This window comes from Salvelinus namaycush, chromosome 28 (assembly GCF_016432855.1).
Source record: "Salvelinus namaycush isolate Seneca chromosome 28, SaNama_1.0, whole genome shotgun sequence".
NCBI lineage: Eukaryota > Metazoa > Chordata > Actinopteri > Salmoniformes > Salmonidae > Salvelinus > Salvelinus namaycush.
Window position 1 is genome coordinate 12971422 of NC_052334.1, and position 16590 is coordinate 12988011.

General features: G+C 41.1%; 2 protein-coding genes across 5 annotated transcripts in view; both read right to left on the reverse strand.

Annotated features, from left to right (window-relative positions):
• The window catches only part of LOC120023181 (tyrosine-protein kinase receptor TYRO3-like), a 33990-nt gene extending 24924 nt beyond the window's left edge, over positions 1-9066 (reverse strand). For all 4 annotated transcript variants that reach the window (XM_038967203.1, XM_038967205.1, XM_038967204.1 and 1 more), the window contains exons 1-4: positions 8671-9066; positions 5159-5342; positions 860-960; positions 565-735 (exon numbers count right to left, since the gene is read on the reverse strand). In XM_038967203.1, the coding sequence (XP_038823131.1) occupies positions 565-735; positions 860-960; positions 5159-5342; positions 8671-8728 (514 nt within the window). In that variant the 5' untranslated portion in view covers positions 8729-9066. The remainder of the gene's footprint in view (positions 1-564; positions 736-859; positions 961-5158; positions 5343-8670) is intronic.
• A 1353-nt stretch (positions 9067-10419) lies between these two features.
• On the reverse strand, positions 10420-15356 carry LOC120023601 (leucine-rich repeat-containing protein 57-like). Its single transcript, XM_038967641.1, has 6 exons — positions 15191-15356; positions 14595-14842; positions 12861-12996; positions 12396-12664; positions 12088-12273; positions 10420-11456 (listed from the first exon to the last, which is right to left on the reverse strand). Exons 2-6 carry the CDS (start codon positions 14676-14678, stop codon positions 11415-11417), a joined length of 717 nt encoding a protein of 238 aa, XP_038823569.1. The 5' UTR covers positions 14679-14842; positions 15191-15356; the 3' UTR covers positions 10420-11414.
• Positions 15357-16590: the final 1234 nt, after the last annotated feature.

The following is a 16590-nucleotide window of genomic DNA, read 5'->3' on the forward strand; positions in this document are numbered from 1 at the left end:
TTGAGCCTTGGGCTACACCCTTGGTGACAGAGAAAGAAAGAGCAAGACAGCCCTTCAGTTGCCTTCCACCCATTGAGAATAACCTTTGGCTTAGTTCTACCATTCAAACAGTTATATTTCCAACTCATGGGCAGAGCTCAAGGACCAGTGAGAATGCTATAAAACTATAATCCATTCCTTGTAATGACTAATGGCACTCTTACAACAGATAGACGGCAGTCCACCTTATTGAACTTACAGTATGTGAAAATGACACACTCTGATCTGACTCATTCTTATGATTCATCATATCACTGTTGATTTAACCAGCCAGAGGGAGGGGAGAAGCAGCAGAAATAGGATATTGCACAGTAGTCTATAGTCGTTTCTTCAAATCATCTCTCTTCACCACCTCCTAAAAACCTTCTCATTGGAGGAGAGGGCCCGAGGGGAGGAACCTCAGATCTTCTCCCACAATGCATTTTGAGAAGGTGAGAGGAGATGATGCAAGGAATCAAGGAAAGTAAAGAGATTTCAGGAAATGAATCAAGGAAAGATTGAATAACAACCCTGGTAGAGACTTACCGTTAACATGGAGTACAGATGGAGAGGAAGTGATGTCTCCCTCCTGTACTCCTCCCAGCCACCACAGCACCTCCACCGGGCCTGGGGGACCCACAGCAGTACACGTCAGGTTAAAGGGCACGCCAGGGATCGTGGCTACGTCTTGGGGCTCAAGTGTAAAGTGGGGGACACCTTGAGAAAGAACCAGAAAGTATGACCATGATAACAGGATAATACATTTGATCATGTTATTGAAAAAAAGGCCATTGTGTTGAGAGAAAGAAAGAGACAGACAGGACAACATTGATTGATTTACCCTCTACTGTTATCCAGGCGGGCTCCGAAGAGATGGTCGAGCCTCGGAACTCTACCTCACACCAGTACTTCCCTGCATCCTGCTGCTGGACAGACTTCACACTGAAACCACCCGGACAGACAGACACACTCAGTGATTCCCCTAGTACTTAACATGCAAAAAAAAGAAATCACATTTCTAAATGATGTAGTAATTCTATAAACCAAATTATTCCCTGAGCACATCCAAAAACACCTCTCCTAAAAAGATGTGGATTAGTTCTGATAGATGAGAGGAGACCCACTAGGCAGAATGGAGGTAAAAGCCCATCACATATAACTGGGTAGCAGAAGAAAAATGTACAATATAACAATAAAGAACCCCTGGAGGATATGTTGAGAGATGAAGTAGGCGGTTGTGGAAAAAGTACCCAATTGTCATACTTGAGTAAAAGATACTAGAAAAGGACTAATGTAAAAGTTAAGGTAAGTCACCCAGTAAAATACTACTTGAGTAAAAGTATTTGGTTTTAAATATATTTAAGTATCAAAAGTAAATGTAATTGCTAAAATATACTTAAGTAACAAAAGTATAAATCATCTCAAATTCCTTATAAAGAAAACTAGACATACTTTTTTTTTTTAATTTAAGGATAGTCAGGGGCACACCATCACTCAGACATAATTTACAAACTAAGCATTTGCGTTTAATGAGTCCTCCAGATCAGAGGCAGTAGGGATGACTAGTGATGTTCTCTTGATAAGTGTGTGAATTGGACCATTTTCCTGTCCTGCTAAGCATTCAAAATGTAACGACTACTTTTGGGTGTCAGGGAAAATGTATGTAAAAAGTACATCATTTTCTTTAGGAATGTAGTGAAGTAAAAGTAGTCAAAAATATTAATAGTAAAGTAGAGTACAGATACTTTAAAGTACTACTTAAGTCATTTTTTGCGTTTATGTTTCACTTAAGTACTTTAAACCACTGGAAGTAGGACAATAACTAATTGGAACAATAAACTAGCTTGGGGAAAATTTCACTCAGCAGGAGTACACTGTGTATTTGTATTAGGAGTCACTCAGGAAACCATTGCCTGCATTGACAGGTCCTACTCACTCATAGATTGATCAGTTGTTTAGCAACAAAACCGATGCATGCGCAACTGTGGAGCAAAACAGGCGGAGTTTGCTAAGAATCAAAGGATTGTTGACAACTTGTAAACCAGTATATTTTCTCTCCAAATCTTTATTGAAAACATTAATATGTTTGCACAATGAGCACTTGTCTCTCAAATACATTGTTACAATTGTTGGTTAGCTAGCTAAACGAGTCAAAACATGGTATCAATAACAAGATACAATGAGCTGAAACAAGCCACCTACCATTACCCATAAGGCAGCTTGTTGTCGTCATTGTTGCTAGCTACAGTGGTAAGAAAAAGTATGTGAACCCTTTGGAAATACCTGGATTTCTGCATAAATTGGTCATAAAATTTGATTCGATCTTCATCTTGGTCACAACAATAGACAAACACAGTCTGCTAATAACACACAAACAATTATAAGTTTTCATGTCTTTATTGAACACACCGTGTAAACATTCACAATGCAGGGTATGTAAACCCTTGGATTTAATAACTGGTTGACCCTCCTTTGGCAGCAATAACCTCAACAAAACTTTTCTGTAGTTGCGGATCAGACCTGCACAACGGTCAGGAGGAATTTTGGACCATTCCTCTTTTCCAAACTGTTTCAGTTCAGCAACATTCTTGGGATGTCTGGTGTGAAGTGCTCTCTTGAGGGCATCCCAATCGAGTTGAGGTCAGGACTGACTGGTCCACTCCATAAGGCGTATTTTCTTCTGTTGAAGCCATTCTGTTGTTGATTTACCTCAGTGTTTTGGGTTGTCGTCCTGTTGCATCACCCAACTTCTGTGTATCTGCAATTGTCGGACAGATAGCCTTATATTCTCCTGAAAAATGTCTTGATAACCTTGAGACTTCATTTTTCCGTCGATGATAGCAAGCTGTCCAGGCCCTGAGGCAGCCCCAGACCATTATGCTCCCTCCACCATGCTTTACAGTTGGGATGAGGTTTTGATGTTGGTATGCTGGCTTTTTTTTTTTCACACAGTGTTGTGTGTTCCTTCCAAACAACTAAACTTTAGTTGAATCTGTCCACATAATATTTTGCCAGTAGCGCTGTGGAACATCCAGGTGCACTTTTGCAAACTTCAGACGTGCAGCAATGTTTTTTTGGACAGCAGTGGCTTCTTCCGTGGTGTCCTCCCATGAACACCATTCTTGTTTAGTGTTTTACGTATTGTATACTCGTCAATAGAGATGTTAGCATGTTCCAGAGATTTCTGTAAGTCTTTAGCTGACACTGTAGGATTCTTCTTAACCTCATTGAGCATTCTGCGCTGTGCTCTTGCAGTCATCTTTGCAGGACAGCCACTCCTAGGGAGAGTAGCAACAGTGCTGGACTTTCTCCATTTATAGACAATTTGTCTTACTGTGGACTGATGAACATCAAGGCTTTTAGAGATACTTTTGTAACCCTCTACAACTTCATGCAAGTCAACCATTCTTAATCTTAGTTCTTCTGAAATCTATTTTGTTTGAGGCATGGTTCACATCAGGCAATACTTCTTGTGAATAGCTAATTCAAATTTTGTGAGTGTTTTTTTATAGGGCAAGGCAGCTCTAACCAACATCTCAAATCTGGTCTCATTGATTGGACTCCAGGTAAGCTGACTCCTGACTCCAATTAGCTTTTGGAGTAGTCATTAGCCGAGGAGTTCACATAATTTAAACATTCAGTGTAGGTTGGAAAAACTATGTATTCAATATAGACAAGACAAATACAATAATTTGTGTGTTAGTAGTTTAAGCAGACTGTGGTTGTCTATTGTTGTGACTTAGATGATCAGATCAAATTTGATTACCAATTTATTCAGAAATCAAGGTAATTCCAAAGGGTTCACATACTTTTTCTTGCCACTGTATCTGACTGTCCAGAATCATAACAACACACAGATTTCTGCCTCATCGACGCGCACGCATCGTTTGTGACATTGACACCTAACTCGTGTATGGTATCCCACTTCTGACAACAATCGCATCCAAACTCACCACTCCAATCAACAACCAATGAAGGACGAGTCACTAGACCATAGATATGAATCATTCTATCATATATATTTCAATCAATCTTGTCATTCTAGTTCCCTAGACTAGACACAGCATATGGTGGATGTCCGTGGTATCTAGGACATTGTTGTGTGATGAGCATGAGCACACAGAAGGATACAGGAAAAAAGTTTCAGACTTCAGAGAGGTCAAACTGAAGACCTTTGAGCTTCAGTGCCCAGCGCATGTCCATGAGATTAACAGAAATGGCTGCCACTGGCAATGCATGTTCACTTAACCATTAGGTCTAGCAGTCTGCACCAAGCTTTAGGTCACTCAGTCACAGGCAGCTGAATGCATTCCAACCCAGCCTGCCCCTCTTCGGGGCTTGGTTTATCTGGTGTGTGGGTTACAGTAGGGGTAGACCCCTGTCTCTCCACTTCAGCCATGTTATTTACAGTTTTTTTTCTCTTTCTGCCAGGGACAATGCCTCCCCAAGCCAATTATTAAGCCTCACCTACATCCTCCTCGCCACCAGCAGTACCCAGAACTACAAGTTCAGTTCCGCCATGTTGAGCAGACCTGAGTTCAAATACTATGTGAATCATTTCAAATACCCAGGTCTGATGTTGAGTCAAAGCCAGGAACAGCATCACTACCTCTATTTATGGTATTACACTGCATGTTTCGTCATAACACTGAACAAACTCATACCATAACATACCGTGCCTGCCTACATGCTGTTGGCTATTCCCTGTAGTTGTACCTCCAAACATCCACAGCATATTTAAGGCAGACTGACCTAAGTTTGAATTTACACAAGGGCAAAGAATGTTGAAGGGTAAAAGGCAATGCAAGCAGCCACATTGTTTAAAGATAAAAACAATGTTGTTTTTCTAGCTTAATGATTCAATGTATAAGCACCTTCTCTGAAATAGTAAAGAACTGTCAGGACACCTGACCTCTTGAGAAGCTGATCTAGGGGCTGTGAGCTAAGTGCTTTGCAACACTCCAAGGTTAGTTTGCTTGTGCTTTGCAAGACAGCTTCCCAATCATTTCTGGTGAAATGCAACAATAAAAGTGATGCTATGATGAATATGATGGAAGGTCTGAAGACATCTTCCAATCAGCCTATAAAGTGGTAAGGGTAACACTACTTAATAGTAGGTCAGGACTACTGAAGCACTGACCTGTGGAAGGTCTCCCAGTGGTGTTGCTCCAGGGGGATGTACATCTGGTCTGTACTGTACAGCTTCTCCCCATCCTTCATCCACACGATCTCCGGCTCACTCAGGCCCTCGATGGAACAACCCAGGCGAACCATGTTGCCCTGGGTTACCGTGAGGTTGGCGGGGTTCTTGGTAAACCTGAGTCCTAAAGGTCAAGGGTTAGGAATCACCAGAGACTTGAATGAGTCATTCATTAATAGCCTAAGTCCTAGTTATTTCTTCTTCACTACTCTAAATGCCATTCAGAAAATATAATGGACGGGATCTGAGGCTCCGTCAGATTGCAACACATATGCAGCAGTGAGCATTACAGGAGAGCTAGCTAGATACCCCTTTAAAGGTAGCCTACAAAATGGTGTTTGTTCAGTTATTGTAATGTGCAGGCATAAAACATTTTGAAGTAGAACGTGTGACATATGGAAATGGTTTTCCAAAGATATTTGAAAAATAGTTGTTTTTGCAAGAGTCTTTTGTCTTTAGAACTGTTTGTCTCCATTGTGTTGCTTGGGCCATTGCATGCATCTTGGCCGAGTATCTGTATGCTCCGACTTGAGCCTGGGTGTAGACAGAGCAGACGTCATACAAGGCTGTAGAGGGCTGAAAGCTCTCCACTGTGGCAACTCACTACAGCTGCTGTTGCTGGGTTTAGCTGCCTGCAACAGACCAACGGCCAGAGAAGTAATATCAATGACCATATTATACTGCACTGCTCAGAGACAGGGGCGTGTCCATGTAATCAAGCTAAATGTAGCCTTTAGGCCTACCTATCCTCCCACACCTTCACTCTGTTTAATGAATGTCTCATTAGTACATGTCCAGTCCAATGACCTGTTACCCAAATACTATATAAGAGGGGGGTGGGGGAAGCCTTCAAATACATGGGCCTATGTAAAATACTTATACATATTTGGATCCAATGGAATAGTCCCAAAAAAGTGTAAATCAATCAAGCACACCTCAAATACTTGAGTATGTATTTGACCCAGGTCTGGTCTGGACAGGGAAGAGGGAAATGACCTCTACCTTTACATTTTAGTCATTTAGCAGATGCTCTTATCCAGAGCAAAAGACAGTAGTGAGTGCATACATTTTCATACAGGTCCCCCATGGGAATCGAACCCACAACCCTGGCATTACAAACACCATGCTCTACCAACAGAGCAACATTGGATCAAATCTCAGTGAGATATGTGCTCAGTTTGTACTGGTAATTTTGCCCTTATGATAAACATTGTTACAAGAAACAGATCCACTTCAGTATTATAATTTTTAGAGAACAAGGTTGAGAATATGCCTACTCAAATTTTGTGCAAAACTTCTCTAGACTGTGGTCCCTTGTACTTGTGTGGTGAACAACAATAGTGGAATTGGCGGTTTGCCTTCAAAATAAAAGTCCCCAATTGAAAACATGCCTCAATTGGATTATAGAATGCTAAACAATGCTGGAATTCAACAAAAGATAATTAATTTGACCCCCAAACATATTTTTATAGTACCAGTGCACGTGACGATCAAAAAACAAGCTTGAAATCAAATTGTGAAAGTATTAGACTTCAGAATTGCATTGCGGGCATACTTACATGCACTGTACTGCGTAACCTATGGATTGTGCCATGAAATGTGGTACCAACCTACTCAGTGACATCTACAGAACACAATTATGTAGAGTTTACACAAATATTAGCATCTCAGCTCTTATTACAGGACTCGACTGTAGGAAATCACCGTCCCAGTCAGTCTATTGTGTCTATTGGACATTCATATTGCACTGTACATGCTAACCTATGGATTGTGGACTCATGAAATGGGGTATCAGCCTAATCAGTGACAGCATACAGTTAATTAGATGAGTTCATTAATAAGGATTAATTCAAAAATTATTTCACAACAAGCATATCATAAAATGATATCACTCAGCTAGAGCTTTCTAAACAAGTACTTTGTTTTCTGTCAACATTTTACATTTCAGTCATTTAGCAGATGCTCTTATCCAGAGCGACTTTCAGGAGCAATTAGGGTTAAGTGCCTTGCTCAAGGGCACAGACAGAATTTTAATCTTGTCAACTCATACAACCGACAGTCTATCATTCCTTTGTCGCAGAATTGATTAATGCTTTGCCCTGAAACGACTGCTTTGGAAAACAAACATACATACAGTAGATACCACAACTGAATTCATAATCAAGGACAATATCCATCACAACTCTATTCAATTGCACAGCCAGGTATTTGTGCAATCGGTACAGAATGCCATTAATCTCCATTTGGATTTACTGTAAGGCAGGGCTGTCAAACTCATTCCATGGAGGGCCTAGTGTCTGCTGGTTTTTCCTTTAAGACCTACAGTAGACCTACAGGTGAGGGGAGTTCCTTACTAATCAGTGACCTTAACTCATCCATCAAGGACAAGGGAGGAGCAAAAACCCGCAGACAGTCATTGGGCTCCCGAGTGGCGCGGCGGTCTAAGGCCCTGCATCTCAGTGCTAGAGGCATCACTACAGACACCCTGGTTCCAGTCCAAAATTGGCCCAGCGTCTTGCTGTGACTTGCCTAGTTAAATAAATCTATATACACATTCCATTTAAAACACGTGCTGTAAGGAGTCCATTATTCCACAACTTAATGTTACGGTTGTCACATTACTCACTCTATGCTCCATGTCAACTGCTATGGCGACCCATTGTGATGACTTGACATTATCACTACAACTCAGAATGCCACCAATTGAACTCTGCTATGGTGTTCTGTGGTTGTCACAGAGTAGACTGATACCACATTTCATGGGGGTATTTGAATGTCCAATACACAAAAGACTGACTGGAAAGGTGACTTCTCACAGTCAATGTCCTGTAATACGAAGCTAATATTTGTGTAAACTCGACATAGTTGTGTTCTGTTGGTGTCACTGAGTAAGCAGATAGCAGATTTCATGGGTGCACAATCCATAGGTAAGGCTATACAGTGAAACATAAGTATGCCCCCAATGCAGTTATGAAGTCTAATACATCCATAATGCAATAAATATATACATAGGTAAATATGTCACCTGCACTGCTACAGTAGTGCTCTTTCCCAACAACGCAGAAGTAATATAAATAAAACAGATTTTATATTCGTCAAATTAACTAAATAATTGTCTTTTGTTGAATTTATGTATTAACATTCTAACCTTGTTTGGCACTATCTAGTCCAATTGTGGCATGTTTTCACAATTTTTATCCGGTTGCATGTTTCAAAGAGGGGACTTATTTTGAAGGCAACCCGCTGATTCCACGATTGTTGTTTACACTGATGTTGTTCAACACACGGGTGTCTCTTGTGACTATCATCCACCCTTGAAATAGGCTAAAATCGACGATTTGACAAACGCTTACCGCGCAAATGTACTGAGTAGCAATATAAAATAATAGTATATTACACATTCATGAAACGTAGCCGTGTCATGAAGTATAGGGATAACTTTTCAAACTTACCAGGGATTGCTCTACTACTTTGTGCCAAGAAGAGTATGATCCAAAGATAAATGGTCATCTTTTCATCATCTGGTTCACAATTTGAGGCTATTTTCCACAAAATATACTAATCCCAAGTGCTGAACAATCGAATGAGTCGATGCCCTGAACTAAACGTTTTTTCGGGGCTCCAAAGGTTCCCGCACTAGAAAGTGACCGTTTAAGATTTTTCGGCAGTGATTTATCCAACAGCGTTGATACACAATTCACCAATACCAGATGGTCAGTAAATTCCTGTCCGGGATGATAGACAAAGTATGTTGTTTTCTTTCCCCTCGTGAATAACCGGCTACACTTCTTTGAATAAATTGGTGGACTTTTGTCTTCTTGGCTGATATACACGTTGTTGTTCTAGCCTCATACTACAAAATGACGTAGTGCCGCTCTCTTGAGGAATGTACATTACCGCCGCCTAGTGAAAGAGCGCAGGAAATAAGATTCCCAGTATGAAGTGATATGAAACAAAGTATCAATACAACACCTATTGAACGTAACTAAGGCACAGCGACACATAAGCAATTGTATGTATTATATCTTTATTCGGAGAATTTGGGATGAGATGCGGGGTATATTAAATTACTGCATGTACTTTCCTTTCACAAAATTAAGGTTGTGACAACCTGATATGAATTGGTCTGAATAATGTACTCTTGCACAAAGCTGTGCAAAAAATGGAATCATATTTAAGTAAAATTAAATACGCATTCAAATGAAACAAAGCTAAGTAATTCTACATAAATCAGTGTTAGTATATTGACACAATTCATGGAGAGTATTCTGTTACAATTAAATGACATACACCTGATAAGTTAAATGTATTGTTAATGACAGCCTAATGCAACTCCTCCTTTCACAGAAAGTGCACCCTTGATCAGCAACACTGATTAGAAAACAGATATGAATGATCCTCTTTGTGAGGTTGTCTTCAATCTAGTAATAAAGGTTAGGATCCTTCGACACTTCTTTGAGGGTCAAATTTAGAATAGTGGAGGTGATCCTGTTTTGTGGTTTTTATCTGATACAATCACACACACTTCTTAAAATGTCTACAAATTATTTACAGAGTTAAATTACTAAAATAGTAAGGATGTGTTCAACAGACCAACTGAAGATAAATAACACATGAATACAAATCAAGTCCAAATAATATAACTAGTGAGTATTCAGAAGCAATAAGAGTATGCTTGCGAAGAGCCAAATGTTCTGAACAAAAATATAAACGCAACATGTAAAGTGTTGGTCCCATGTTTAATGAGCTGAAATAAAAGTTCCCAGAAATGTTCCATATGCATAAAAAGCTTATTTCTCTCAAATTCTGTGCACAAATTTGTTTACATCCTGTTAGTGAGCATTTTTCCTTTGCCAAGATAATCCATCCACCTGACAGGTGTGGCATTTGAAGAAGCTGATTAAACAGCATGATCATTACACAGATGCACCTTGTGCTGGGGACAATAAAATGCCACTCTAAAATGTGCAGTTGACACACAACACAATGCCATAGCTGTCAAGTTGAGGGAGCATGCAATTAGCATGCTGACTGCAAGAATGTCCACCAGAGCTGTTGCCAGTGAATTTAATGTTAATTTCTCTACTATAAGCTACCCCCAACATCGTTTTACAGAATTTGGCAGTACATTCAACCGGCCTCACAACTGCAGACCACGTCAGCCCGCCACATCCGACTTCTTCACCTGTGGGATCGTCTGAGACCAGCTACCCAGACAGCTGATGAATCTGAGGAGTATTTCTGTCTTTAATAAAGCCCTTTTGAGGGGAAAAAAATAATTTTGATTGGCTGGGCCTGGCTTCCAAGTGAGTGGGCCTGCGCCCCTGCCCAATCATGAGAAATCCATAGATTAGGGCCTAATTTATTTATTTAAATTGACTGATTTCCTTATAATGAACTAACTCAGTAAAATCATTGATTTTGTTCCGTTTATATTTTTGTTCAGTATAGATTTGTTTACATTTAGGCTGTGATTTTCTTCATTCTTTCACAGCACCAGAAAATCTAGCTCTGGTCCAGGATTTTATGTGTGGCATGCTGATGAATCAGCTTTCCTCAGCTGAAAAGAAACACTCTGGACCAGAGCTACAGAAAAAATGTGACGTTCCATTCCAGATCCACAGGGTAAGCCTTAATGCAAAATGGACCTTTAAAATCATTATCTCATTCTGGGTCTATGTAGTGCAATTGTCACTGCTTTGACATTCTGTACTATAGGTTTCATTCGCTTGCTGGTCACGGCACAAATACTATCTGACAGGCAAAACACTGCTTGATACTGAACCGAGGTGTTTGACTTCTGCAACAATTGTATTGTTAGATCATTTATATGCAGTTAAAAGCCAATGTATGTAGAGGGACATTTTAGCCCACTATACTATTTAAGTATAACCGGCTTAGATTTTCGTTTGTAAATTAGTATTCAAGATGCAATTTCTATGAATATCGTAAGTGAATGCACTGTCTACCGTCCACTGTTCACATAGTTCTCTTTTTCCATTCATGGTATCCTGTTGCTGTCATACACAGATCATAGCATGCTCTCAATCAGTACTCATTCTACTGTGGTTCTTGCTGTTGTAACCTGTTGCTGTAGTGCAGAAGCCATATATAGTGTAGTAAGACAACCACTAGGGAGGGTACTTGGGTGTAGTGCACAAGCTGGACTCAGGGGGATGCTCCCTCTCTCTATTCTTCAGGCAAACTTCTTCTTGGTTGCAGTGAAGCGCTCCATGTACTGTGGGGTAAACAAATGAGATCGCCATCAGTCACATCTGGGACACTACGGACAGCATAACAACTGAAGAGATGAGCTATTTGTGTAAGCACTGAATGGTTGGTCCAAGTTCTAACTATTATAATAGGTAAGTGGTCATATCACATTAGACCTTGATTATCCCAAGCTTGGGAAATTCGATTGTCATTTTAAGCTTCACAACATCATTTCAACACTGTAATATCATCATGAAACGTCATAGATGTATTTAGTGTCAGGGGCTATATTTGACCGCTTATGTCAAGTGCAGGGATTATGGCTGGGAAAGAATACTAGAGCTGTCTGAGCCACAACTTTCTTCACTTGATCTTCCTTATGTTGAACAGGAAATCACATTATTGTTGAGGTAGTCCACCAGTCTGGGGAAAGAGTCTTGTTTCCACACTGATCACAAACAAATTACGTCAACCATGGGAGACGGACATATTTCAAACCAATGCCTTTGAAACTCATGAGTGGTTTAGTTAACAATAGATATAAAGACAGCTTAGTGATTTAGTGCAGCAGCATGACTGTTCCTTGCTTTAACATTGACCATTCATTTGGCAGTAGGCAGCAAGTTAAAGAAACAAAAATTTGTTTCACACCTCACCTTCTCATACCCTTCCAGGTCCCGCATATTTTTCACCTCAAACAGGTTGCCCTCCACAGAGAGCAGAGACACCTGGGAGCTGGTGAGGATGGACACAGGGATGGAGGCAAGCTCTAGACAGTTCTCCTCCAGTCTCAGCACCTTTAGCCTCTGGCAGGTGGACACCTCCGCAGACACCACTGAAATCTGGGATCATAATTTATATAGATTAATATAGATTTGATTCTAGATTAGGTCCCTGGTTAAAAATAGTGCACTATATAGGGAATAGGGTGCCATTTGAGATGCAACCATAAACACCTGATTACCTGGTTCTGGTTGAGATTGATCTCGATGGCCTGCAGGGCCGCTACCTCAGCAGGAACAGCCTGGATGTGGTTCTTGGACAGGTCCAGGACGTCCAGGTGTCGTAGGGAGCCGAGGCCGCCAGGAAACTCCCGGAACTTGTTCCCAGACAGGCTGAGGGTGCGCAACGCTTTCAACTGTCCTACACCGCTAGGGAGCTGCCTCAGTTGGTTCCCGTTCAGCAAGAGGGTCTCTAGTTTCTTAAGCTTCCCAATTTCATCTGGGAGACTTGCTATGTAGCACAAAACAAACACACTAACTTAATATATAGCCTAGCTATAGAGACTGATTGAAGCAGAGGAATTCACATCAATAATCAATGCACCTAATGGGCATTCCTTATTCAGTGAAAGCAAAGGGTTAATAATTTGTCATCAAAAGATGCTGTAGTATAAGACAGAATCTGAGGAAATGTAGCAACCACTTACTGAGTTTATTACAGTTTAAAGTCAGACTCTTCATCTGAAGGAAGTTTCCTATGGCGGCAGGCAGCACTTCAATCTTGTTGGAAGACAGATCTACAGTCCGTAGGTTTCCAGTCAACCTCTGGAGCTCCTCGGGGAACTGAAATATGTTAGTGAGGGAAAAATACGCTGAACAAAGATAAACACAACATGCAACAATTTCAAAGATTTTACTCAGTTAAAGTTCATATAAGGAAATCAGTCAGTTGAAATTAATTCATTAACCCCTGATCTATGGATTTCACATGACTGAGAATACAGAACTGAATATGTTGGTCACAGGCACTGTACCTTAAAATTAAGGTAGGGGAGTGGATCAGAAAATCACTCAGTATATGGTGTGAACACCATTTGCCTCATGCAGTGCGACACATCTCCTTCACATAGTTGATCAGGATGTTGATTGTGGCCTGTGGAATGTTGTCCCACTCCTCTTCAATGGCTGTGAAAAGTTGCTGGATATTGGCAGGAACTGGAACCCGCTGTTTTACACATTGATCTAGAGTATCCCAAACATGCTCAATGGTTGACATGTCTGGTGAGCATGCAAGCCATGAAAAAACTGGGACGTTTTCAGTTTCCAGAAATTGTGTACAGATCCTTGCGACATGGGGCCGTGCATTATCATGCTGAAACATGAGGTGATGGTGGCAGATGAATGGCACGACATTGGGCCCCAGGATCTCGTCACGGTATCTCGGTTCATTCAAATTGCCATCGATAAAATGCAATTGTGTTCGTTGTCCGGACCTTATGCCCGCCCATACCATAACCCCAACGTCACCATGGGGCACTCTGTTCACAACATTGACATCAGCAAACCGCCTGCCCACATGACGTCATAAAGCGGTCTCCCATCTGCCCGGTACAGTTGAAGCTGGGATTCATCCGTGAAAAGCATACTTCTCCAGCGTGCCAGTGAAGGTGAGCATTTGCCCACTGAAGTCGTGAGTTCGACGAGCACACAGATGAGTTTCCCTGAGACGGTTTCTGAGTTTGTTCAGAAATTATTTGGTTTTGCAAACCCCCAGTTTCTGTCCGAGTGGCTGGCCTCAGACGATCCGCCGGATGTGGAGGTCCTGGGCTGGCGTGGTTACACATGGTCTGCGGTTGTGAGGCCGGTTGGATGTTCTGCCAAATTCTCTAAAACGACGTTGGAGGAAGCTTATGGTAGAGAATTGGACAATACATTAACTGGCAACAGCTCTGGTGGACATTCCTGCAGTCAGCATGTCAATTGCACACTCCCTCAAAACTTGAGACATTTGTGGCATTCTGTTGCCAACTGCACATTTTAGAGTGGCCTTTTTATTGTCCCCAGCATAAGGTGCACCTGTGTAATGATTATGCTGTTTCATCAGCTTCTTGATATGGCACACCTGTCAGGTGGGTGGATTATCTTGGCAAAAAAATGCTCACTAACAGGATGTAAACAAAGTTGTGTACAATTTGAGAGAAATAATATTTTTGTGCATATGGAACATTTCTGGGCTCTTATTTCAGTTCATGAAACATAGGACCAACTCATTACATCTTGCATTTATATTTTTGTTCAGTATACACACATTCAAACCGTTGACTACAACGACAACTGAATGGAATTCAGCTAAATAAACAAAGCACCAGTTAGCAGACTGCTGTGGTGTGCTGATTTTAACAAGCAGACTATAATGGGCTGTGTGTGCATGCAATTCTTACCTCAGGGAGACCTTTCCCTGTCAGCTGAAAGATCCCAGTCTTCTGTGAGTTTTCCAGATGGGCTTTGATTGCACTGTTCCCCATCTTTGTTGTAGTTTCCCGCTAATGCGGCTCTCCAAAGTGATGATCTTCAACTTTACAGTTGGTCACACGCTTATGTAATCAGCTAGCCTATTATTGTGATGGTGGTGCCAGATACTGGGGTTCTGCCTTTAAGATAGTTACTTCCCTGGTTGTCAGTGTGGTCCCTATAAGAGATCAATTATACAAATCAATCATTAATTGCTGCTGCCGGCGTTTAACTATCCGTTAACAGTAGCTGACAAACAAGAAAAGGAGGAACATGATGTAAGAAGCTAGCACTATCTAGCTAACGTTAGCTACCCTACCACTAGTACTGTCTGAGGCAAGCTTTGAGACATATTCATGCATATTATTGAAATTGGGAGTAATGTGTCTAGTACTATAACAGCAAAGGGTCATACATATTTGTTCTTTAAATAACATTTCCCCAAGGATGGTAAATATTGTTGAGACTGTTAGCATAGCTAGCCAGCGAGTTAACGTTAGACCATCTGGGATTTTAGTTTACTTACCTCACGAGCTGATTTGTCCTTCTTGTGCAATACTTGTCTGCAAATTGTAACTTATATATTAGGAACAGATAACTATGAGGATTATTGGACTAGTCAAACCTAAACACAAGCCTAGGACATAGTAGAGCTGCTCGAACAATAAACATGTCGTTGGGAAGCTAACAGCTTGACGTCAATGCGCATGCCTGTATGTGGCTAGCTAAACCAATCCGCTAGTTGGCAGTAGAGCAAGAACAAATCCAGAAGCCATTCATTCATCAATTGGAAAAGGAACAACTACATCGGCGGGCTAAATTTGAAAGAAGAATTGCAAAAAAAATCGTTAAAAAAGCTATTCCTGTAAATACAGTATGGCTACTCCCGTATCCAGTAGTTGATCTATAAGTGTTGGAGAGACTACAGAAAGATAGGGAGGGTGTTGATCCATCTGATTTGATTAATAGACGTCTGGATACTGTGTATCAGGATTTTGTGGCCATATACATAGATGGTTCAAAAGATCCAAGGACAGGATGTACTGGGTCAGCATTTGTAGTGCATGAATGTGGGCTGGCAGTCAGGAAATGTATTACATATCATCTGGCTGTATATACGGCAGAGCTGGTGCCCATACTGTTGGCCTTGCAGTAGGTGCAGGAAGTCAAACCAGACAGAATAGTTATTTGCTCTGCATTCATGTAGTGTTGATGAGTCTGCAGTCCTTTAGCTCACATAGCAGACATGACCTGCTTTATGAGTTACTACAAACCCATGGCAGGATTAGACTGATGGGTATACAGATAAGATTTACTTGGGTCCCAGCCCATGTGGGGTTGGAGGAGAACGAGACAGTTAATGTACTGGCTAAACAAGCACTTAGTAGTCGGGATGTGGATGTCGTAGTGTCAATAAGCAAGGCAGAGCCAAAAAGCCTGATATAGACAGTGATGGTGCAGAGATACCAAGGGGAGGCTTTTATTTATTTATTAAACCTTTATTTCAAGTACAGAGAAAAATCAGGGAGGGGAGGACGGCAGGAAGGGACAGAAGAGAGGAGGTTATTTTTACAAGATTAAGGGTGGGACACAGCCGGTTGAATAAGACTTTAAATGTGATAGGAAAGCATCCAACAGGAAAGTGTCATTTTTGCTAGGAAACAGACCGTGGAGCATATTGGTACAGTGTGGGCAGTATCAGAGGGAAAATGAGAGGATGAGATCTAATTAGTTTAAAGAGTATATTGAGTAGAACTTAATAAGAAAGTCTCAAATATTTTGTTATCTTTTTTAAGAGCAACGTGGCTGGCAGGCAGGATTTAGTTTCTCCCTGTCTCTGGCCAACAATTCAGTACAGTAGGTGGCGGTAATGCACCATAACGTTGGATGCCAACCACCGATAAACCCCACCAAAGAAGAAGGAGA